The sequence below is a fragment of the Saccopteryx bilineata genome, chromosome 10, assembly GCF_036850765.1.
Source record: "Saccopteryx bilineata isolate mSacBil1 chromosome 10, mSacBil1_pri_phased_curated, whole genome shotgun sequence".
Taxonomy (NCBI): Eukaryota; Metazoa; Chordata; class Mammalia; order Chiroptera; family Emballonuridae; genus Saccopteryx; species Saccopteryx bilineata.
In genome coordinates this window covers 35,243,058-35,268,777 of record NC_089499.1, presented here as the reverse complement: position 1 = coordinate 35,268,777, position 25,720 = coordinate 35,243,058, and the positions used below count along the sequence as shown (strand labels likewise).

General features: G+C 43.8%; 1 protein-coding gene across 5 annotated transcripts in view; it reads left to right on the top strand.

Annotated features, from left to right (window-relative positions):
- CPNE4 (copine 4) overlaps window positions 1-20,280 on the top strand; it is a 531,556-nt gene extending 511,276 nt beyond the window's left edge. For all 5 annotated transcript variants that reach the window (XM_066245254.1, XM_066245256.1, XM_066245258.1 and 2 more), the window contains exons 12-16: window positions 2,586-2,640; window positions 6,137-6,188; window positions 8,862-8,995; window positions 11,873-12,109; window positions 18,572-20,280. In XM_066245254.1, the coding sequence (XP_066101351.1) occupies window positions 2,586-2,640; window positions 6,137-6,188; window positions 8,862-8,995; window positions 11,873-12,109; window positions 18,572-18,706 (613 nt within the window). In that variant the 3' untranslated portion in view covers window positions 18,707-20,280. The remainder of the gene's footprint in view (window positions 1-2,585; window positions 2,641-6,136; window positions 6,189-8,861; window positions 8,996-11,872; window positions 12,110-18,571) is intronic.
- The last annotated feature ends 5,440 nt before the right edge of the window (window positions 20,281-25,720 follow it).

The window sequence follows — 25,720 nt, the reverse complement described above, 5'->3', positions numbered from 1 at the left end:
AGCTGTTGTGATTTTCTGTTTATCAGCATTAATACCTTCTCTAATACATGCTGGATGCAATGTACCACAAAGCTCATATCTACACAACAGTGAAGAAAGGGGGAGCTGGTGATTTTCTGGAGAATTTAGATTTTGATGTCAAAGAAGTCTGACTTCCTTGCATCTGCCAATCCCTACCCCAAATCTGGTCAGATTTGGCTGTTTTTCTGAAGTTTTTTTTATCAAAGCTGGTATTGGCTATTAATGATCTTTAAATCAGGTAGATGGTGACGGGTGAGAATTAGACTTTGCTACTTTGACTTATCCGTCAGCCTTGGACAGGGGTTTCAGTTTTGCTTACGCGGATGCTCAGGGACATCTGTGAGCTGAACCTGAATTTTCTTTTCTCTTTTAACTCTGCAAAGAACTGAGGAATGTAAGCATTGTTCCAAGAACAAATCTCTGTTGTGTTTTTCCTGGGAAAGAGTGTGAAAGATAAATGGCATGAGAAAGACATGCTCTCTGACAAGAGCAATATTCCAGAGGCCCTATTGCAACAATCCTCTAATAGCACAAAACTTGCAAGAGGATAGTCTTACTCATTGTCTAGGGGGGTGGGGGCTTGTTGCTGGAAGTGGCAGAGAGAAATCACACTTAATGCTGTATATGATCATTAAATTATAATGGTATAATAGAAAAAAACATGGGCATTGAAATCACACAACCCCCCTGGAAAATATCTTAAGGCTTATGAGACTTTCTTAGTCTTTTTGAGACTCAGTTTATTCATCTGTAAAATGGGAATGATAAATAGATGGAACTTCAAGGGTTACTTGAGAATTAAATAAGTGCATACATCACCTAGCTTAGTGCCTGGCGCGTTGTATATGCCAATAAATTTTTATTCTTTTTCCTATCCTCTCACCTAGAGTACAGTAAAGCTAGAGTTAAGATATAACATACATGAATGAATAGATTGAGAGAAATTTCAAATTGCATAAGAGAAACCAAGGCAAAAGATATATGTGTGACTCTCATAAGTTTTGACAAGAATCTTTTCTTCTTTATATAGCCACATCTTAATGATTCCGTTCATGGGTTATGTAGTCATTAAATATTTATTGAGCACACACTCTATGGCAAGTATTATCCTGCAGGTAGGGGTAAGGGGCAGTTTGAGGCAGGGAGGCAGCGGAGCTCTAAAACTATTAATACAAAAACCAGCATCCCTTTGAATTCAGGAGACAAGAATAGACATGTAAGCAATTTATTGCTGCCTGTATGAGATAAAGTAATGGATACAATCAGTTCTATAAGTTAGACCAAGTTCTGACAATAAGTCAGACTTCCAAGCTTTCTATTGCTTTTTAAAAATTTTTTACTTATTGATTTTATAGAGAGAAGAAGGGAGAAAGAGAGAGAAACATTGATTTATTGTTCCACTTATTTATGTATTCATTGGTTGATTCTTGTATGTGGCCTGACTGGAGATTGAACCCATAACCTTAGCGTACTGGAATAAGCAACTGAGCTACCTGGCCAGGGCCCCATTGCTTTTTAATATCCCCTTGGATTCAGGCTTCCCTGGCTCTAACTTAGCAACATGATCTTGGACAAGTCACTTGACTTCCTAAGCCATTTCCACACTTGTAAAATGGGAATAATAGTCTCTCCCTATACGGATTTTAAAAGATAACATATATATATAGTGTGTCCGTAAAGTCATGGTGCACTTTAGACTGGTCACAGGAAAGCAACAAAAGATGATAGAAATGTGAAATCACCAAAAAAAAGGAAAACTCTCCCAATTCATACCTATTCAGTGCAGTTCGATGTAGGCTCCATTTGTTGCCCTACACACATCCAAACGATAGTGAAGTTCTTGCCACACACGGGTAAGGACGTCTGGTGTAACAGAGTGAATAACATCTGTGATTCTCTGTTTTAAGTGATTAATGTCATGGCACTTTGTTATAAACATGCCGATATTCACGTTGCACTTTGGTCACAGATTCTAATTTAATGAGCCACAGAACACACTGAACTTTCCTCTGTACCATCCACATCTCGACTGGCATGGCCGTGGGCTGCTCCGCTGTATACACGGTGTTACGTCATCATCTGCACATGCACACATGCTGCCACATCATCCTACAGAAACTAGGAGGGTTTTCATTTTATTTGGTGCAGATTTCACATTTCTATCGTCTTTTGTTGCTTTCCTGTGACTGGTTAAAAGTGCACCATGACTTTATGGACACACTGTATTACAGTCAACCATAGGAGTTACCTAATTCATGATCACTTTTCAAAGGAGAGAGAGTACTGGAGTGGGGGAGGTGAGGAAATACTAGGTCATTTTATTCCTTAGGATCAAATCTAACAAAAAGTAAGAGAAGAAGGTGCAGACTAATGACTGTAATGAACTCTGGGGATTATTTCTTGATTGTAATTACCATGTGATTGCTATCTTCTGTCACTACAGATAATCAGGAAGCATGAGTCAGCACTTGGCATTGCAGCATACCTAGTGAGGTAATGCGGGTTTGTGTTTTTCTTCCTCATCAGATGATAAATAAAGCAACTTTTTTTTTTTTTAATTTCAGTGACAAAATGTTCCCAGCCTTTGGATTCGGTGCCAGGATACCCCCAGAGTACACGGTGAGTGAGCAGAGATGCTTTGCTGTCACCAAAGGGTAATTTGAGTTTCCTTCACAGGAGTCTCATTCCTTTGGTCCTTGATGTAATTATGTAAGAAGGGCACAAAGACTCAAATGGTCTTCAAAACCAGTGATATTACATTCTCAGAGCCTGTCTTTTTTTTTTTTTTAATATATAGATTTGAGAGAGAGAGAGAAAAACATCAATTTGTTGTTCCACTTATTCACACATTTATTGGTTGATTCTTGTATGTGCCCTATCTGGGAACCAAACCCATAAACCCATAGCCTTGGCAAATTGGGACAATGCTCTAAACAACTGAGCTACAGGGTAGGGTCTGAGCTTGTCTTTTGAGGAAACCCAGTGTTCTGGTACGCTGAATAGTTCTCAGAGGTGCAAATGAAGGCTTTCATTGACTAGCTTCTTATAGATATGGTCAGAGACTGGGAAAACACCCAGGAAGTTGATCTTCAGTGGACCAGATCCTATCTATTCAGTTATCCCCTAGAGAAAGATCCTATTGACAATTACCAACTGAGGAAGTCCATGACACTGAAGTCTATAGACTCATTTATCCCAATTATCTGAGCACCAGTTTTATGTGAGAGACACAGAGAAGCCCTAAGATAGAACTACTCAAGATTAGAGAATTGAGGAGCTGAAAATTTCCTATGAGGACATTGGAAATCTGTTTATTTTTGCTACTGATTTCCAAGACACAAAGAAAGCAAAGATTATGCAGAGAGAGATTTGCACTGCAGTGGAGCTGAGGCACCCTACTGGGTATACCAGATGCTCCTGTGGGATACTCTCCACAGAGAACTCAGCTCCCTGAGTGGGAGGCCCTTGGAGGGGCACCAAGGTTGTTACCCCAGCCTCACCAGTGCCTCTGAGGTCCGAGTTAAGTGCAGACCACATCATCCACTGATGAACTTCTCTTTTATTGGCTGTGTCTGAGTTGCAGGGCAGGAGGCAGATGCCGACATTTACTCCCACACAAGAGCTGTCAGACCAAGGGCCTTTCCCTCTGTGCCCTTTTTGAAAGAGAGAATCCATCTCCCTGTGGCCACTGGAGAGAGCAGTGGATGGAGTGGCATGTCCCCTGACCTGTCCTCCTTGTCTGCCTTTTATTCCACACTGGCTTCCCTGCTGGGCATGCCTACAGAATTCTAGAAGCATTTGTAGAAATAGAGCACATGGGGAGAAAGAATATAGAGCAGGAGTTGTTAAGTAGTGGTCTGAGAACATTGTGCGGGCCACAAATGTATTATATTGGACACACAGATTTTTTTTTAAGGTTTAGGCAATTTTATATAAAATGTCAGATTTCTGGCTTCTTTGGAAAAACTAAACAGCCTGGCAACACTAGATTACACAGCAAGGATTAGCCAGAACTGAAGAGATACAATCCCATTCAGGTGGGGTACCAGCTTTAGGATGTGGTCAGGTGGGTGCCCCCTTCTGCACAGAGCTGTTGAATCTTGGGACTGAAAAGCGTATCTATAACCATCAGTCCTACCACCCGGAAATGCGTGAGCATCCCCCACCACATCCCCACCAGGTAGTCTTCCAGTCTCAGCTTGGCCCAGCAGGGTGGAGAACACCGTGTTCCAGGACTTCCTCTTCTCATCCATGACGTCTGCCTGGCCCCCTCCTGGTGTAATTTATCCTTCTTGATGTGTTCTGAAGCCCTCATGCTCACCGATCCTCCGGCTCTGCCCTGCCTGCCAGCCAGCTCATTCTTCCTACTGTCCTCACAGTGTTCCCTCACATCTCCTCACTCTGCTCCCAAACAGCCACTCAAATGCCCCTTTTCCAGGCCTGACTTTTCTTTTGTACCAGACAGACACTGATGGTCTCAGAAGCTCCGGGACCCGCCAGCAAGTTTACAAGGTCACCATGATTTATTTCTTTAAGATACAGTGTCTGAGTTTGCCTTGAAACTGAGCCCCGGGCACCTCAGTCTTAATTTACACTCTCTTTAGAACAGTGGTCCCCAACCTTTCTTGGGCCACGGACCAGTTTAATGTCAGAAAATATTTTCACGGACTGGCCTTTAGGGTGGGACGGATAAATGTATCACATGACTGAGACAAGCATCAAGAGTGAGTCTTAGACGGATGTAACAGAGCGAATCTGGTCATTTTTAAAAAAATAAAACATCGTTCAGACTTAAATATAAATAGAACGGAAATAATGTAAGTTATTTATTCTTTTTCTGCAGACCGGTACCAAATGGCCCACGGACCGGTACTGGTCTGCGACCTGGGGATTGGGGATCACTGCTCTAGGGACCGGATTAGGATGCAAGTTGTTTATTTGAGAGGTGAAGTCAACCTCAATAGAGAGTGGGGGAGTGAGAAGAAGCCAACACAGGATACCCTAACAACTCAGTTACCACTGTGGGCAGCAGAGCTTAATCCTGCTGGGGACCCTGGAAGACAGTGTGGAGCACATGCAGACCCCAAGAGCTGGGTACCAATACACCATCTCCTGTCAGCCACTGAGATAACGCTGCTCCCAAGCGACATTAATCCCCTGACACTTTTAGCCTATCACTGGAGCAGGCAAAAGCAGGCTCTGGAGGCCCAAGAAAATTTTAAGGAAAATAAAGCAGGTAAGATAATTGAAAGTCAGTTAAATTGCCTGGAAGAGTTAAGGGCAGGGGAATATGGTCCAGGCACCTGCAGCATCAGCTCTGACCTCCCACAAAGAGGAGGGACTTTTTAACACCAAGACTATTTTCTAGCCCCCAAGACAGTCAGGGCTTGGAAATAACCTTTGAAAGGGAAGTTTCTATAAAATCCCAAATGATCCAATAATATCCAGGTGCCAAGACATCCCTCCTGTTTTATCAGATTTTAAAAAGAAGGAAGTTAACATTTATTTGACCTTGTGTTAGGTCCTGCCAGGTAGAAGACTTGGTGTTAGAATATTACATGATACATTATTTTATCACTTTTCTAAAAATAGAATCTATTTTACCTGTATATATGCGGAAATCATGCTGTCCTACAGCTCTGCATAGTATGTTAGAATGAGTCTTAAATGTCAACAGCTCAGCGGGAGCCATTATAACCATCACCGTGTTGAGCAGACATGATGAGGAGTTGCCTTTTTTTTTTTTTTTTTTAATCACTGGGTCCAAGCAGAGCTCAGCCAAGTCTAAACCTCCAGTCTGTGGCCAGTTCTTTCTTGGGGTTACATTTTTCTGAAATCTTATCTTGGATTCTTTTTGATATGCGTTATTCTCCCCTCCTGCTGGCATTTATCTGATTCTAGAAAAATTTCTTGTCACCTCAACTCCGCAGGGAGCTTAGAGTTCACCCATCATCTCAGACTGATTATGTGAAGGCTTAAAGTGGTTCCTGCTGCTTAGCACATAATGAATGTAATGGACATTTGTTTGCAAACTCTTCAACCCAGCGCCTCTTTACTGGCTTAAAGTCATAATTTGCCTTTCTTTGCTTTTTTTTCCATCTTAATTGGTGTCTAGGTCTCCCATGACTTCGCAATCAACTTTAATGAAGACAACCCAGAGTGTGCAGGTAATGATCACGTGAAAGCAAGCCAGTGTCTCGCTGCCCGTTGTCTGAATGCTCCCATTTCAGTGTCCCTAACGGCTGCAGTGTATCCGTTAGGACTGTCCACAGCAGAGAAGTGGGCTTTCTGGATCCAAACAGACCATGCGACCCCAAGGGCAACAGAAAGCCTTACTGACAGGGTGGAAGAGGAAGAGCTGGAAAAGACAGGATGCAGAAGAGGTCTTGAGTTTACGGCACGAATATTGATTCCAATTCTGAATTCCTCTGGCCAAAAAATAAATAAATAAAGTAAAATAAATGGGGGAAATTGACCTGATGGACAACAATGATACCCCTCTTTCTGCTCTCCAAGTTTCCCTCAAGTATCTATTTTTCACAACCTCCTCTCTGTGAAGGTATACGTAGGGGCGGGGCGAAGATATGGGCATCGTTTGACACTTCCAGCATCTTGGCCAAGGGTACAGCCTCAGTGACTTCCAACAGGCAGCTTCATGGTTTTGTGCCAGAAGCCTCCTTGAAGGCTCTGGTCTGTGTTCCATTATTTCCAGCTAGAAGTTCCCCAGCAGGATTCCACAAAATAATGATGAAACGACAATGACAACTCTGATGATAAACTTTACCCTAGAATTATTTTTCCATCTTTCTAAATAACAAATGGAGCTAAGTACAGCTGTTGCTATGAAGATTATGACATTTTTGTCTTGTGAAGTAGGTAGAACTGTCCATCTCTCTCTCCTCCTTCTTGTCAAGGAGGGAGGGGGGTGGAACCAGGGTTAATTCGATCCAGTGGTGTGTGGAGAGCATCCAGCAGTTTCCTTCACCAATTCGGCGCTTAACGTCCAAGAATATGACATCAATATCATTGAGTCTGCACGTAGTAACCTCTGAGACCCGATCTCTGTTCTGTCAGTATTCCCTCTCTTGATCCCTTACCCTAAATTTATTATGATTTAGAGTTCACTCATCCCTAACCACCCCCATTCTTAAACTATAAGGATGGTTTTTCACCAAAGCAGAATGAAATACATGCCCAGTGTTCACCTGTTTCACACTCTTAGATTCCTCTGCCTGTTACTTTTGAAAGAGACATCCAACTTGCTTATCTTAGGCCAAAACTCCAGAGCCAAAATAGATAAAGAAATTCGGTGGAGTGTCATTTCACTCCAGAACCAAGCTGCAAAATGATATGATGTCTGTCTTTAGAATGACAGGCTATGGAGCCGCCAGAGAGGATGTGGCATTTTCAATGGGTTTGGAAGCATGTGTAGAAGGGCAGAACACACAGAACCTGCTTATCCAAAATACCCAAGACCCAGTTTGCAATGCACGGTGGACATGGAAAACCACTTCAGGAGGGCCTTAGGTGGATCCCTCTGGCCAAAACAAGGACAAGTGTGCTGTGTCAGCATAGAAAGGAACAGAAGGATGAGCTGAAACGGGAAAAGGCAAGAGCTAACACAGACCCAGACACCAAGAGGAGCCATTTGAATAAAACTCATTAGTCAATGGGACTCTTGTGGGATCATGAGTATAACGCTAAATGTTCAGTCGAGACTCATAAAATGCCAGGAGAAGCTACCCAGTCAGGGCTGTCCCTTCCAGCAGAGTCCCGCCCTTCACTGTTGCCTTGGCTCACATGGCCTCAGGATGGAAGCCTCCTTTAAATGAGAGGTTGACCGTGATGATGAACATTGCTCATCTATACCGCAGTCCCCAACAGACAGTGATGTCTGCCATATTGCTCATTTATCACACACCTGGGGCACCCAACCTACCTCAAGATCTTGGAGGGAATGACTCACAACTCCTGCCCCCAAGGACTTTAATACCTAGAAAGATGGTCGTGTGGCTATATGCATAACGCCTCTAAGTGGACTAGGGTGGCGTATGGTACAGTGGAGTCAACCAGGTGGTGTGAAAACTAGAAAAGTATTAAAGCTGACTTGCCTAATGCCTGAGAACACAGCCCATAGAGCCAGATGGACCTGGGTTTCAATCCTGAGTCTGCAGTTCATTTGCTATGTGACCAGGGACAGATCATTTAAGCTCTCTAAGCCTCAGTCTTTTCACCTGTACAATGGGTATAATGCAGTGGTCCCCAACCTTTTTTGGGCCACAGACTGGTTTAATGTCAGAAGATATTTTCATGGACCAGCCTTTAGGGTGGGACGGATAAATGTATCATGTGACCGAGACAAGCGTCAAGAGTGAGTCTTTGACAGATGTAACAGAGGGAATCTGGTCATTTTTTAAAAATAAAACATCGTTCAGACTTAAATATAAATAAAATGGAAATAATGTAAGTTATTTATTCTTTCTCTGCGGACTGGTACCAAATGGCCCACAGACCGGTACCGGTCCACGGCCCAGGGGTTGGGGACCACTGGTTTAACATCTATTTCATTACACTGTGAGAATCTAATGAAATCTTATGTGTAAAGGGGGAGATTAGGGAAAAGTTTGTATAAATCATTACTTTTGATTTAAGCTGTTAAAGAGAATAATTTCAGTGGGGGATAGAGGCAGCCATGTGGTATTCTTTTTAATCTTAAGAACATAAATGTGATGTTAGAAAGGAATATTTGGGGGATTTAATGCTTTATTTATTTGTGAGTTTGAGTACAAATGTAGTTGAGGGGACTACTGAACTGTCGATCTTTGCCAATTTCACCGTAGGAATTCAAGGAGTTGTGGAAGCCTATCAGAGCTGCCTTCCTAAGCTCCAACTCTATGGTCCCACCAATATTGCCCCCATCATCCAGAAGGTCGCCAAGTCAGCGTCAGAAGAGACTAACACCAAGGAGGCGTCGGTAAGGGGAGGGGCAGTTTGCCTGTTGATGGTGGATTACCCTTTCTCACCCGGATACTGGCCAGGGTTTCCATCCCATCCTGACAATAAATTACAAGTGACTTAACATTCCCCTTTCTGCAGTCTACTCATCTGAAAACTGGGGATAATCATACCCATCTCTACTGGGTTAGTGTGAGACTTAGAGATGACACATCTCAAATGTCTGCAACATTAGCCAGACGGAGGGGACACTCCACAATGGGCCTTACGTTATTCACTGCAGTATGAATCATACCCACATTATGTTCCTGGGAAGGAAAATAACCTGCCCAAAATCAACCTGCTTTCCAGTGTGCCCATGTTACAGATGGAAGGGAAGCAAAATGACAGACGCTTCTGTCCACTGATGGTCACCTGCAGCAACACAAAACATCAGAGACAAGACTTGTTTTATATTCTATTTGTGGTTTTCTTAAGAAAAATGCAGACCAAGGCTATAAGACCAAATAGAACTTGGTTTTTTTCCCCTAATATTTTTTTTTGTATTTTTCTGAAGTTGGAAACGGGGAGGCAGTCAGACAGACTCCCGCATGTGCCCGACCAGGATCCACCCGGCATGCCCACCAGGGTGTGATGCTCTGCCCATCTGGGGCATTGCTCTGTTGCAACCAGAGCCATTCTAGTGCCTGAGGCAGAGGCCATGGAGCCATCCTCAGTGCCCGGGCCAACTTTGCTCCAATGGAGCCTTGGCTGCAGGAGGGGAAGAGAGAGACAGAGAGGAAGGGGGAGGGGTGGAGAAGCAGATGGGCACTTCTCCTGTGTGCCCTGGCTGGAATCAAACCCGGGACTCCTGCACGCCAGGCTGATGCTATACCACTGAGCCAACCGGCCAGGGCAGTATTTAACTAAAAAATATTAGGCCTCCCCTAATATTTTTTAGTTAAATACAGGGCGGGCAAAAGTAGGTTTGCAGTTATAACACAACTAAATAATATGAGAATTGATAAATAATAATATGAGAATAAACTGTGTTTTCCATATTCCATACTCACAACTGTAAACCTACTTTTGCCCCACCTCTATACTATCATAACTTTTTTATGTATCATTTTTATTGATATCAATATATTTCATTTTTAGCTTTCTGACTTTTTTTCAGATTTAGTAGAACATGACCGCTGTCTGAAATTTTCTCTGTGAATATGTTACTCAGAAACCCAACATATAAAGTAGATTTTAAGAAAACAGACTGTTCTTGCTACGTCTAGGCTAAGAGGTGGGGTCTGAACTGGTTTATTCTCCTTTACCCCCTGTGCCTCCAAGAGCATCCAAGGCATCGCCAAGACTCCCCAGACTCTAGATTGAAAACAGAAATCATCTGAGTCCCTCTGGGGCCCCAGGAACTAAAAGAATAAAAAGAGAACAGCGCTGACATGGATTTAGATTAGGCCTGCTATAAACCAGCATGACCTTTTGCCCATCACTCACTCTCCCAGAGACAGGTGGTCTGCTCTGTAAGGACAGGTCAGGAGATGGTGCAGGAAGTGTCTGATCCGCATAACCCCAGATAAATGACCCTTATGGTCCAGGAACAATGATTCTTCTCTACAGAGGTTTCTCCTGTTTTTGAACAGTGTGTGGTCCAGGACCCCTTGTGATCACTGATTGCTAAGGGTCATAAACTTGAACCTCTTAGACAAGTTGTGCCAAGGAGTCTGGCTGTAGGATTTTCTCTGATTTTGTGTAATTCTTAAAAAAAAAAGAAAAAAAAGTCTCCTCCATATCTGAACAGGACCTCATGTACATTAAAAGACTATAATTTTTTTTTTTTATCTGTGAGCATTTTCTTAGCCTGGCTTTGGAAGCAAATGTTACGATGGCTTTATTGGAAATTTCTATCGGGGTTTCGATCCAGCAATTTGTAACCTATTACCTTCAGCTAGATCAACCTTGGATTAGACTCTAGAATTCTGACGATCTTCTTCAGATCAAACCTTATTTGTTCCATGGACCCCATTAGCAGCTGATGAAGCCCACAGACCCCTTCTCAGAAGTATTTTTAAATACACATGATAATCTCATTTTAGCATGTACTCCATATAAAAATATTTTACTAGAATATTTTTACACTAAGTCTTCAAAAATCTAGTGTGTATATTTTACACTTACATCTTCTTAAGGTAGATTCTAAATCATCATCACAAATACCTGATTTTTATTTAGACTTGATCAAGTGATAGTTGAGAAAGTAGAGTCACATGCTTTAGTTGTTTCAAACATACTTAAAAGGCTTTCAGTAACTGTATCCCTTTCTAACGTTAAATTGAAGTTCATTAAAAGGAAATAAAATTAAAAATTCAGTTCCTCCATTGCTCTATCCACCTTTCAAGGGCTCAGTAATCACTTTTAGCTAGCGGCTATTGGATTGGGCAGTGCAGCTTTAGACTTGAAAGTCTCCCAGCTGAAGAGGCCTAGCCCCACCCCTCACTTGAGAAAGAAGCTGAGGCCAAGAGGAGTTCAGGGATCTTCCCAGCATCTCAGAAAATGAAGCTGTGAAGCCAGTCCTCCTGACTCCTCCTCCCTGAAGCTCTGTCAACCACGCTGTGCTTTGTAACAGTCACTAAGGTGATTATTAGAATTAACTTACAATTCCTGTGCTTGCCTTTAAGTCCCATTCATCATAACCTTAAGTCTTTAGTACTGTCTGCACAGTCACTCAAAAAAATGTCTGTTGTCACTATTGCTGTAGCCAGTATGCACTGAAGCCACCCGGGTGTGTAACTGGTATTGTCCTTGTCTGCATTCCCCCTCCCCGTACCCTTCCCCAATAACTCCCTCTTGTCCCCTTACCCCACATCCCTGTCCCCACCACTGTCTGGCCTCTGATCCATTGCAGCAATACTTCATCCTGCTGATCCTGACCGACGGTGTCATCACAGACATGGCTGACACCCGGGAAGCCATCGTCCATGCCTCCCACCTCCCCATGTCAGTCATCATCGTGGGAGTGGGCAACGCTGACTTCAGTGACATGCAGATGCTTGACGGTGACGATGGGATTCTGAGGTCACCCAAGGGGGAACCTGTCCTTCGAGACATCGTTCAGTTCGTGCCCTTCAGGAACTTCAAACATGTAAGCATATTGTGGGCGCTTCCCATGGGAAGGCAGACCCAAAACACACTCACCGTACTTGATTCCAGATTGTACTGAAGCAACAGCGCTACCCCTGCCCAGGGCAGGCCATCTCTCGCACAGGCTGTGTAGAGCTCCCCCCGTTTGGAGAGAGACCTGGAACTTGAATTATAGATGAGAAGTCATGCCAGCTCTGGTAGCCAGCATTTCAGTGGCACCTGTCCCCATCCATGTATTAATAGGTTAGCATCTCAGTGCCCTCGGCGCTGCCGTGTCCGGTGGGCAGATTGTTCCCTGCACGAGGGCCCGGCCAGAGAAGCGAGGGACAGCTTCAGTGCAGCCTGGATCCTGCTTGTCAAGCCATGTGCCCTGGCAGGGGCCAGTGTTTGTCATATTTTCAAAATGACAGAAACCTAAATCCTCTATAAATATGGTAAGCAGCATGAAAGATTTATTTAGCTCATTAAGGAGGGAACCAGAAAGATGACAGAGGTAGTTTAAAGGAGGAAATGGAACGGTCGATTAAGGGCAGTGGGAAGAGACTGGAGTGAAGTTTGCGAGGGCAGATTCAAAACAAGGTCATGGCCGAAGGGGTTAAAAGTAAATAAATTGACTTTGGATTACTTTCTCTGCTGGATAGAAGTCTTCTCAGTTTTCTCCAAGTTAACATCTAGCTTCACAGTCTTAGGCCCTAATCAGTATTAAATAATTAGTCAAGCAGCATTATGTTTTCCTGATGGCCCAAAAGCAGGTGCATTAGACAGTGCTCTTCTGTGACATCAAAAAATGCTTGATAACAATTGTTTTGCATTTCCAATATTTGGATAATTATTAAGTCCATGAAAGAGGGGACACCTTTAAATTTTCGACAACACCCTGCACCTTTGGGGAAGGACACTTCCGATTCGTACAAAGTCTCCCTCGGGGCTGGCGGTGGCCCTGAAGCACCCTGCGGAGTCTCCCCCAGCTCTGCCTGGGAGGCCTTGGAAGTAATATGGGAGGGAGGTCGCAGACAGCCCTCTGTGCCCTCTGTTCCGTACCCTAGAGAAAGTCGCTCCAGAGTAGGGCAGCCAGTGGTAGCTGAACCTGAGCTTCCCCACAGGAGGATGTCTCCAGAAGGCTCAGTGCCCTGAAGCCACTCTGCAGGCCCGGTGGGAGTGCTGAGAATCCCCTCCCATCCACGCTGCGGTGACCCTCTGTCACCTGGACAGTTCATGCAGTGAAGCCAGTGTCCCCACAGCTCAAGGATCCCTGCTGGAAACATCTTCTTCACCTCGCTCTGAAGCTCCTGGGTCCTCAGGGCTGTGGTCAGTTACTTGGGGCCCCGGAGAGGAAGGGACAGGCACCACACCATCCACTCCAAGCTTCCTTTCCTGGTGCTTTTCTGGAAAAGCCCTTTCTACTCCCGCCAAAAAACCCTCATTCAAATGAGTCCTCGACAGTGTCCTAGCCAGTTTATCAGCTGTGCCCAGGTACATGTCAATCCCACGTTGAGCCCATGCTGGGACCCCAGCCACACTGGGTAAGGTAAATATAGGGAGTGAAAGGATGAATAGGCCATTGTTTATATAGACAATGGTATCTATATAAAGTGCCAGCATCAGAACCTTTGGCCTATGCTTTTCGTAGATTGTCATTTGTTCTGCTACCTCCGTGGGACAGGCTTTAAAGCAGGGGTCTCAAACTCGCGACCCACGGGCCGTATGCGGCCCGTCGAACAATTTTGTGCGGCCCGCAGACTAATCCATGAAGTTCAAAATATTTTGGATAAAATTAAGTAAGCCTAGGGGCCTACTTGTATTTTTCATTTCTCTGGCGTCTTAGCTAGATATTAGCTTAGTTAACAGCAGTTGTGATGCGAACTACAGTTTCTGGTTGTTTTGTGACACTGAGTAAACTGCATGTACGATTGTGCTTGTTGTACTGATTTTTTTTTTTTTGTTTTCAACTGCAGTGAGAAAAGTGTTGTGTAACAGTTGCCTTTTGTAGACCTAGTGCTGCCCGCCGAATGGCTGTGATCTTGCTCTGCGGCCCACATGCTGAGTTAAGTTTGAGACCCCTGCTTTAAAGCCAGCATTCAGATAAATCACAAGCCCAGTGGCTTCCACTGAACCCTGGGTCTCATGAATCGCCCAGACCACACAGGGAGGTCACTGCGCACTCCGGGGCTCCTTCAACAGTGAGATATTGCTTAGCAATTCTGATTCCCTTAAGGAGGGCTAGAGTGTAATTAGAATCATTGAAGGAACATAAAATCAACCCTTGACCACAGAGTTGAGTGCAGAGGGAGCTCCACATAAGAGCAGCGACACCCAAGCCCCCTACAAGCTCACAGGTGGGAAGCATGGGGGAGGGGTGACTGTCTCACCATAGCTCACAGGCAGGAAGCGTGGGGGAGGGGTGACTGTCCCACCATAGCTCTCAGGCAGGAAGCATGGGGAAGGGGTGACTGTCCCACCATAGCTCCTCTCCCACTTGCCCGAGGAGAGTGGTTTCATCTGGGTTTGCAGATGAAACCACTCATGAGATGAAAGAGGTATGTCAGGTCCTCACCTCGCCTGCACGTGGACAGAAAGGAGTGGGGTCCTCTTTAAGGAAGCTTGTGCTGGGGGCTGGCTCAATACACTACGGTTGTGTTCATCATTGAAGTTACCTACCTGCCAGCTGCCCAAGGTGTAGGAAGGGGTGTTCTTCCAGGTTGTGATGTCCTGCTACATTTTCTCAGCCAGAAAGAAGTAGCCATCTCACTGACCACCACCTATAACTTTGCCTGAGTGACGGGTCAAAGAACTTACACCTTAGCACAGTGATTTTCAACCTTTTGTTTTTCCCACATGACATACACAAGCTAATTAATAAGGAAAAAAGAGGGGCCCTGACCTCTTCTCCCTCAATAATTAGTTTAATTATTAGTATTGGGACCACTGCGAAATGATATAGCCATGGGTCCAGGCTTCAAGGAATTTACTGGAGCGTAGCATGGTTGGGACATAAGTGTCGGCAGAAAACTCCCTTGCTGAGCAGTCTGTGGGGGGTTGAAAAGGGGTAAAATGTTGCTACAGGACTTCAGAGCAGAGAGAAGTCACTGTGAGGAAAGCCATACAGCCTGAGCCAGACGTAGGAGGCAGGACAGAGGCTCAGCGAGCAGGAAGTCAAGGGGACATCCGCAACAAGGGGAGTGCCCCAGTCAGGGCAAGGCGGTGGGCGCCACTCACCATCTACACTCCACGGCCTCCAGCTGCTCTGTGGTGACGAAAACAGTATCCTCCACCTTAGCTTCGTGGCTTTCAAATCAGATTCTGCAAACCATTTCATTATCCAGACTATACTGAGTTCAATCAGCCACAAATGAAATGAGAAGCAAGGAACTGATACATTTCATATAAGCCCCATGACCAATGAGTCCTCTCTCTTTGTCTGTTCTGCATAATCACTCAGAGCTTTGAAGTGGGCAGGGCACAGGCTCTGAGCTATGCGACTCTGCACAAGTTATTTAACCCCTCTGTGCCACAGACTTTCACCTGCAAAATGAAGCAAGTGATACACACATTGGAAGATTGAAGGTGGTGTCTACATAAAGCTTAGCACAGTGCCTGGTTTGTGTAGGCAATTAATAAATACAGCTGTTCTTACTAGCTGCTTTCACATTTTTTTGGCCTTATTCTAACCAACTAATGCCCCCATCCCTATTTGCTTACCAGAACCACCAGCACGGGCTTGCAAAAGGGTGAGAGAGTCCTTTAGGCGCTGTGCTGTCTGTCCCATGCAGTAACAAACAGCCACACTATTTAAATTTAAAGTCATTAAAATTAAATAAAGTACAAAATTTAGCTTTTCAGTTGCACTAACCACATTTCCAGGGTTCATTATTTGCCTGTGTCTAGTGACCACCATATCGGACAGCATGATTATGGAATATTTCCATCATTGTCGCAAGTTCTATTTGACAGCACTGTTTAGGAAAGATTTTGTCTTCAAATCCATCTTATGGTCGACTGCATGAATGGTTCTTAATGAAGGGTGACTTTGTTTCCCAGGGGACATTGGCAGTGTCTGGAGACATTTTTAATGATGACAGTGTGGAGTGCCTTATTCACATCTAGGTGGGTAGAGGGGAAGGCTATTGGTAAACCTCCTGCAATGCACAAGACAGTCGCCGACACAGAGAGTTATCTGGCCCACAGTAACAACAGTGCTCCAGCCGAGAAACCCTGGATTACATAAGTACAAATACATTTTTCTCATGTCCGATTCAATCATATCAGGGCCAGCACTGGGTGATTTCCTTTGCTCTTCCCTTATAATGATAAAAATGGTTGCCATAGCCCCAGGAATCACACTCTAGATACAAGGAAAAGAGGAAGAGGAAAGTGAAACAGAGCCAACCATGTTTGTCCCCCTTTTTTTTTTTTGTATTTTTCTGAAGCTGGAATTGGGGAGAGACAGTCAGACAGACTCCCGCATGCGCCCGACCGGGATCCACCCGGCACGCCCACCAGGGGCGACGCTCTGCCCACCAGGGGGCGATGCTCTGCCCATCCTGGGCGTCGCTCTGCCGCGACCAGAGCCACTCTAGTACCTGGGGCAGAGGCCAAGGAGCCATCCCCAGCGCCCGGGCCATCTTTGCTCCAATGGAGCCTTGGCTGCGGGAGGGGAAGAGAGAGACAGAGAGGAAGGGGGGGGGTGGAGAAGCAAATGGGCGCTTCTCCTATGTGCCCTGGCCGGGAATCGAACCCGGGTCCCCCGCACACCAGGCCGACACTCTACCGCGGAGCCAGCTGGCCAGGGCCCATGTTTGTCCCCTTTAACCACGGGAGAAAAGTTCCCCAAGAAACACCCCCCAGAAATGCTCATATATGTCTCGAAGATGAAACTGGATCACATGGACCCACCTGGATTGAAGAGAAGTTAGGAAATCACAGATTTGGCTTTATGAGAGGTGGCCAGAAAGGAAGGGTGGGAATGACTTTTTGTATACTCCAGCATACACCTGGATCCTGATCTAACACACAACCCTGAGCAGTTATTTATGAAATTAAAGAGCTTTCATGATGTCAGAGGTCCGACGTGCTATAACATCTCCACAATGTGAGGAATCGTTTTAGAAAAACTCCTTGTGGTGTTTTCAGATTGTTGGTAAGATATGTCTCTTATTTTGAGCCTCCTAAAAACTCCATGAGATAGAATGAATTTTTATTCTTTCTTATTTTGTCTCAGGCTCAGCAAAGCTAAATTGCTGAGTCCCAAGCCACATAGGAAGGAAAGAGCTAGAAACCAGGTCATCTGGCATTTAATTCACTTCCTTTCCTTCCGAATCTTTCTTGTGAAATTTCATACATTTATTCACTGGTCACTCTGCTTCAACTTTTCAATCTCTTCAGTACTTATAATGAGGTTTGGGCAATTTGCTTGCCTGGGCATTGAGCAGTTAGTTAGTACTGAATACCAGAGTCCATGCAGAATATCAACCTCTACCTTCATCTTCCTCAGACCATACAGTGGAGACATAATGCTGATAGAAGAATGGCTACTTTAAATAGCATGGTGGTATTCAACATGCTCCATCACCTGGCCTCTGGCTTATTTTCCAACCAAATGCCCCACCAATCCTGCATTTGCAGCGCACACACACACACATACACACACACACACACACACACACATACACACATATTCACATATATGTTCTTCAGCCCCATCAGATGACTCATTGTCCCTAAAATGGTCAAATACCAATCTCCTCCTCTACGTTCTAAAATATACCTAATTTAAATGCTACCTCCTCTTAGAAGCCTATTCTGACTTCCTCCAGGATGACTTACCCTCTTTGTTTTCTGTGCTCTAGTCACACAGTTTGTGACTGTAGAGCAGTGCTTCTCAAATTTCATATGCACAGAAATCACACAGGTATCAAGTTCAAATGCGGATTCTGATTCAGTAGCTCTGGGATGGGTCTAAGACTCTACATTTCTAATTCGTAATAAGCTCCCATGTGATGCAGTGCTGTTGGTTTGTAGTATGTGTCTCAAACCCACCTCAAATGTTAATTTTGGTGACACCAGACTCTCCTCACATGATTGTAACTTCCTTAATAGCAAGAATCATAGACCCCCATAAACCCAAACACAGTGCCTGGAACATAAATAAGCATCTGGAATTGAACATAAATCAGAAACAAAACTGCGAGACAGTTCATCTGCCGTCCAACTTGCACCCATATTTTGGATGTGAGTGGTTTATATTTTGAGACAGTCATGCAAAAATGTGAATAAGAAAGTAATGGTTCATTTTCCCACAACCTGACAACTCTTGCTTGGAGGCCCTTGACAGAGCAAGGAATGAATGAATGAATGAATGAAAGAGACTAGCTGCTCAGAACAGGATTCAAGCCTTCTAGGCTGATCCTCAATCAGATTCCTTTGGCCAGGCGCCAAAGTCATGGTGATTTCTTCTTCCCTGCAGGCATCTCCAGCTGCCCTGGCAAAGAGCGTGTTGGCTGAAGTCCCAAACCAAGTCGTGGACTACTACAATGGCAAAGGGATTAAGCCAAAATGTTCATCGGAAGTGTATGAGTCTTCTAGGACACTAGCACCATGAACTTCTAGGACACTCCATGCACTTTTACAGAATTCTGAAATACTGTTCCTGCTAATATTTAATACTTCTACTATGCCTGTACCTAAAAAAAAAAAACAAAAACAAAAAACAAACAAAAAAAACACACACATTTAAAAATAGCACGTTTTGGTGATTTTTAACTAACTGACAATTTTTTGCATGTGTAGCCCTGAGGCCTGGATCTGGTAAGCCCTTGTATTGTTAAAGACTTTTTACAAAGAGACACAAATAATTATAACTTCCTCTTTACATTACAGCATGTCGCCTTGAAATAAAATGGTATCTGTATCAGTTTTTTATACAGGTTTGTTGAAATTTTGCTAAATTTCTTATTATCTTTACACTGTAAAGCATTTTGAAACATTTAGTGAATGTCAATAGCCAAAACATATTTGGTTTTATCTGCTACAGGAGGAGAGACTTTTCAAAATGGCAGATGCATGGACTGTATTTTGCATGTTTAAAATAAAAAAGAAAAATCACCCACACTTTTCTGCAGTTGTTATCCATAACTCTTCCCTGCTAAGAGTGGTCTCTCTAACTGAAGAAGAGAGGTTTAGCCACCTAGAAGTAGCCTTCTTGACGCGGGTCTGGGCACTTAGCCAACACCTCTCAGGCTTTACTGTGCCCACCGATCACCTGAGGATCTTGACAAGCTTCAGACTGTGATGCCATAGGTGTGCATGGGCCCCAGATTCTGCAGTGCTAGCGAGGGTCCCAGGTGAGGCCAAGGCTGACGACGGACCACACAAAGAGTTCTGAGGTTCTAGACGTGAGGGCGTGATGTAGAGACCACCTGAAACAGGGCGGAGCCTAATCTGCTTGAGAATGGCGCCTCTTCCCTGCCAGTAGCGTAAAGGCCCTGCCTGTCTCCAAGGTGGGAGTAGAAAGTAGGGAGACTGGTCCCAGAAGCTGCAAACCCCAAATCAGTCTCACTGCTTTCTAGTCGCACCTCTTCTTTAAACAGATAGAGGCCTGCTCCTCCGGCCCAGCCCCCGCCCTCTGAGAAGAGCCATTGCACGCCTCGCATGAATGACTCCATGTTTACATCAACCCCTAGGAATGACCTCAAAAAGTCTTCATTAGAACCAGAACAGACAAGGAGACTTAGCTGTGGCAGATGGCCATGCAGTTTGGCTCCCCAGAAATGTGGCCCACCAAGTTGATTTATAAGCTTAGTGTGGGGCTTCTCTTTGCCTCTTTTGATCACTCCTGAGAGCAAACTCTATCAGCAGAAATGCCTGGAATGGTTGTTTTAGGTGGAGGTGTTTTGTTTCTATAGAAACTGGCCAGTCTTGGATAGGGAAAATGAATGCTTCACTTGAATAATCTTCTCACAGATAAATGGACAAGGGTTTTTGCAGCATAAAAGGCACAAGATGGCCAGAGAGTTGGGGAAGTAAATTACAAGGCAAAATAGGTGTTTGTTGTTTATTTCTGAGGAAGGACATATTAACAAGCAAATCAAATAGGCCTTGAATAATTTCCAGTGTTATAATTATAGATTCTAACCTTGCAAATACATGTCAGCCAAATGCACAACATTTTGGGAACGATGGTAAAAATGTATGACTGAAAAAAAATCATAAATATTTAAACTGTATGGTTTTATGAATAAACTGGGTACTTACAGAATTTTTTCTAAGAGTTATAGTCTGGTTTCTCTTTTCAAAGCAATTTTCTAGCAGTGGTTTATTTTATATAGGTGACATGGCCTCAGACTAGGACAAGCTCTTTCACAGTCCCATAGAAACATGGATTATTATTATTATTATTATTTTTTTTACAAACAAGGAATTAAAATATTTAGGTTGTTCGGGAGGTTGTTTCTAGCCCCAAACAAGAACATGAGTTTCCTTGTCTTTGTTCCTGGATCATAGTTAGCACTCAAGAGATATTTAATGAATAAAGAGATGACTAATCAAATGAATGAATGAATGAATGAATGAATGGATGAATGGACTTGTTAATGTGCCTCCTGAGCAGTCTCACATCCATCACAGTGCTTTTTTTAATGATTGAATTTAGAGAGACAGAGAGAAGAAGGGGGAGAGAAAAAGAGAGAGAAACATTTATTTGTTGTTCCACTTAGTTGTGCACTCATTGGTTGCTTCCTGTGTGCTCCTCAACCAGGAATCAAACCTGCAACCTTGGTGTTTCAGGGCAATACTCTAACCAATTGAGCTAACCCACAAGGGCCAATCTATTGCAGTTTTAACAGGTAGATTAAGAGGCTGTGGCTGGCAATCAAAATGATGTACCATATCATCCTCAAATATCTGCAGAGATCTTTTACATTCATGTCAGGACTTTTGGGATTGGTGAGATGGTATGACAAAAACAGAGTTCAGTTTTCCTGGTGGAACCTTATGACAGTTTACTTTTCATAGCCAGACTGAAACCCAGCCCAAAAGAATAATAAAAATAGTGCCTAACAAGTATTCAAGGGCTCTGTATGCCAGCCACTGTTCTAAGTGCTCATCACGTACTATCTCTTAATTCTCCCAACAGCCCTGAAAGATAATTAGTGGTATTAGTCTCATTTTGCAGATAAGGAAACTAAGACACAGAGAGATTGGGTAACTAACCTAAAATCACACAGCTATCAAAAGGCATAGACAATATTTGAACACAAACACTCTGGCTCCTGAGCCCAAACTTATTTTGTATAATCCACATTTCAGCCACCCTCCTGCACTATTCCCATCCCCCGCCACATCAAGCAGCAGATTCTTAAGAGAGTTGATAGAACATGCCTTAAAACATGACCTTGCATCTGTTTCAGAAATTTCTTCTCATCTGGTGACCTCGGGTTTTTTTGTTATGGGTTCTTGGCATCTTGTGATGTACTACACGCTGCCCCCCCCCCCCCGGGGAACAGTGGAAGAGTCTCAGGATACATCTAGCTCTTCCCAGCTTCTTGCCCCCAGGGAGGTCATGTAGATGGAACATTACACATACAGATGCTCACAGGGTCAAACAAAGGGGCATAAGGAGCAGAGTGTGGTGAGGACAGAGGGAAACTGGAAAGCGTGTGTCTGAAAGAGGGCAACTACCACCCAGCCCCGGGGACTGCATGAATGTAGACTGAGTGCAGCCACTGAATCCAGTGTCTCAAGAAGAAAGGTTCAGGTTTTCCAAAATTCTAATTTTTGCTAGAATGCTCAAATGTTATCATTGACAACAAACACTATCAGCTGTTTTTCTTGAAGTGACAGGCTCAATCAACTTCATTTTCAAGAAAGTATTTCTTAAATATGCACATCTGAATAACTTGTTTATCTGTCAGTCTTTCTTTTTTCCAGGTAAAAATGGAATTCTGTGGGGGGAAAAACCAGTTAGTTCGGGTCACAGCACAATGACACACATACTTTTCTTTGGGGCAACTATCTCGGGTTGAGATCAGCAGAAGTGCTTCTGGGTGCTTTGCATTTTGTCACCCAGCATAAGAAAAGGACATGGGAGTCAAGACTGAATAGCATTTGTGACTTTTCTGCTCTGTCAACAACATCCTTACATGAAACTGCATGTTCTTTCCAGCAAGGGTGTGACAGTGAAAATCAAGTGACCACTGGTGCAGTGGTACCACCATCTTAAAGTAAACTGAGACGCCAGCAGGTTTACCCACCGTTGGTGCAAATATCAACACAGTGAACAAGGCAAGGCACATTTTTGTGTTGTTAGGCAAATAATTTTTTTACCTCCTAGACTCCTTGAAAGTGTCTCCAGACCGTTGGGAACCAGTTAGAACTGCTTGCTCTAGACCACTTGACAAAGTGGATATTGGTTCCCTGTCTCTGTATAATAAATCACCACCAGCTTAGAAGCTTAAAACAACACACATTTATTATTGCACAGTTTCCATAGGTCACAGATCCAGGGAGATTCAGCTGGTCCTCTCAGCCTCATAGGGCTGAAATCACGAGATCAGCAGGACAGTGTTCCTTACAGGACCCGCTTCCCAGCTCCCTCGGGCCGCTGGTTGACACTGTGGAACTGCGGTCTCATTTCCTTACTGGCCATCAGTTGAGTAAGGTAGTAGATGCAGCCTTTTCTTCTAGAGACTCCACACGTTTCTTCTCATGCCTCCAGATGGCCCCCTCCAGCACTGGTTGGCCAAGTTACTTCTGCAACATATCTCTGACTCCAGCCAGGAAAACTTCTCTGCTTCTCACCGTTCATGTAATTAGACTGGACCACCCAGATAATCCAGAATTCACTATCCCAAGTTCCAGAACCTTAATGACATCTGTAAAGTCCCTGGCGTCGTGTAACAACATGCTTATAGGTTCCAGGGAGAAGGGCATGAGCAGGTTGGAGAAGCCAGGCTACCTGCACCATAGGAATGCAGGATGTTGCCAGACAATTCTAAAAGGAAATGTGAGGTGTTCAAATACTGTAAGAGGGTTTCCCATGGAGAAGGTCAAAGACTGGTAATAAAATTACTTGCTGATTTCAAATCTCTGCCCAGGAGAGCTTAGAGGGGAGTCCTCACCTTACGTATCATACTACACGGTTCCATTCCTATGACAGTGACATAACCCAAATTTTGGTGTAAGTCAAAATTCACCTTAACCTAAGTCATTGACCTATCCTAACACAGTTGTAAAATCATAATCTAGAACACAAAAACACAACTAAGCTCCAGAAAAAAAAATACTGCTACTTCTTCCCCCACGTACAAACAAACTAGTTTGCCCACGTAGTCTGTACGTAAGATGCTAACAGTGTAAGCCGAAACATCTACATCTCAATTTTTTAAAGTTTTTATGGGAACGAGCGTTGTAAACTCAAAATGTATGTCAAGACTGTCATAACCCGAGGACCCCCTGTATTCTAAATCTGTTTGGATACGTCCCTCTGTCAGTCTTTCCAGCAGGTGGGGGGTACTGCTAAGCACCGACCCTGCCCTAGGCTTAGGGGTGGGGGTGGAGGGGTGGGATTAGGAGTGAGGGAGGCAGAAGGAAGAAGGCACGGTCTCTGCTGCCAGAGGAGCTCACACCCTAGAGCTGCCCTCTGACATAGGACTCCAGGCTCCCGTTAGATCCAGTGCTCTTCAACCCTGGTGTGGCAGCAAGAATTTCTGGTGCGCCGCAAGGATTTTTAAAACATGCGATACCTGACTATTTAAACAGGGGCACAGACCTCTTTTCCCTTAGATTGTCAAATAAAAAAAAAATGACACCAGCCAACACAGCAATATCCATCTGGTGTGAATGAATCAAAATTATATCTATGTTGTTGTCAGATCGGCAAAAAAACACATTTTTTGGTGCGGTGGAATTTTGGTAATTAGTTTATGTGTGCCATGAGATGAAAAAGGTTGAAAATCGCTGCGTTTGACATATCTTACATGCCTTAACATTTCAGACACACACTATAGAAGGACTTTCTCATGCAAATGTTCTTACGTATTTGAAAGGAGAAGAGTGGTGGTGGGAACAAGATGTGAGTCTTTCCCAGGAAGCAGAGCCCTGTCACCTTCATTCCGTGGGTCCTATTATCAGTGCTTAGTACATGATGAGAGGATACCGGAATGAATGAGAGGAGGTGCCCTCTGGTGAGAGGGGGACCAGGGGGATGCTGGAACATCATTGCAGTCTTCCGGGAATTCCAGCTGCTCAGCGCCAATCAGAGGCTGGTGCATTAATTTCCACTGCATCGAAATTCTCAGTTTAACAAAAAGCTTTCCAGGCAAACACCATTAAGTACAACAAAGCTTTAAAACAAGAGGATGTGACCAGTGTCTTAAGGTTTATGTAAAATGGTTACATAATCCAGATTGTCTCCAAAAATTCTCCAGCCTTTTATTAGAAACCCCAATAGAACAGTGAGGAAAATGCTTTGGAACTAGATAGAGATGGTGATTCACAACATTGTGATTACGCGAACTGTCACGGAAGTATCCACTGTAAAATGGCTAATTTTATGTTATATGTGTTATATATGACATGAGTTTCACCTCAGTTTTTAAATACCCCATGTTCTAATCCCCCAGTTTATTTGACCAGAAGGCCATTCACTCGATCACAGGTACCCCTCCCAACCTCACTTCTGTCTTTGGACTTGGCTCCAGGTTCTTCTGCTCATCTACCTACTCCCACACCTATCTCATTAACACGTTTCTGAACTGCTGCATTTTTCTTTGAACTATGCTCCACCCCCTACTCCCCACAGGCACCACCATGGACACAGTTCCCTTGCTTAGTTCTCCACTGTACAGTCAAGAACAGACAGTAGTGCTTAACAAAGATTTCCTGAATACCTGAACTGAACAAAGGAAATTTTAATGCAAAAAAGGTACACTTGGATACTTTGTTTTAACACCATGTGAGTCTCACTGCAATTATTTAGTTGCTATTTGTTGCTTTTTTTTCCGTCTCACCTAATACACACAAAAGTGGAAGGGTACTATGTAGGTTGAGTAATAGCTCATGGCTCCTCAAATAGTCTACAAAATTTAACTTACCATTGACTTTAAGATGCACCATTATTTTACGCACGCCTTATAAAGAAAGAAAAGAAATACACGATTACACTATGACACATTGTCAGTCGAGAGCTTTGTCATGATTTAAACAATGCTGAAACAGAGAAAAATATGCATCTTAGAGTCAATAAAATATGATAACATCCTTTTCTGTCAACACAGCATACTTAAGTACATACATATACAACTGTACATATACAAACGACCCAATTGGGAATGGAAATGATACGTGCTAGCCATTAGGCAGCAGCTGAGAGGGAGTGCAGTCAGTGGGGAAGATGATTACTATTGAGATGTTTGTAGCAGGTAGCAAGCTTAGCAGTTTGCCCAGTTAGGGCTCTACAAAATAGACTCGTTTATGATGAGCTTACTCTGTACTGTTGGGGATCCTTCTGAAGCTACTTCCATTCTCATATTTACTTACTTCACAGTGAGTTGGAAAAGAAAAATAACAAATATTTTTTAAATGCTTGAAGGTTGAATGAAAAACAAAACAGAAACAC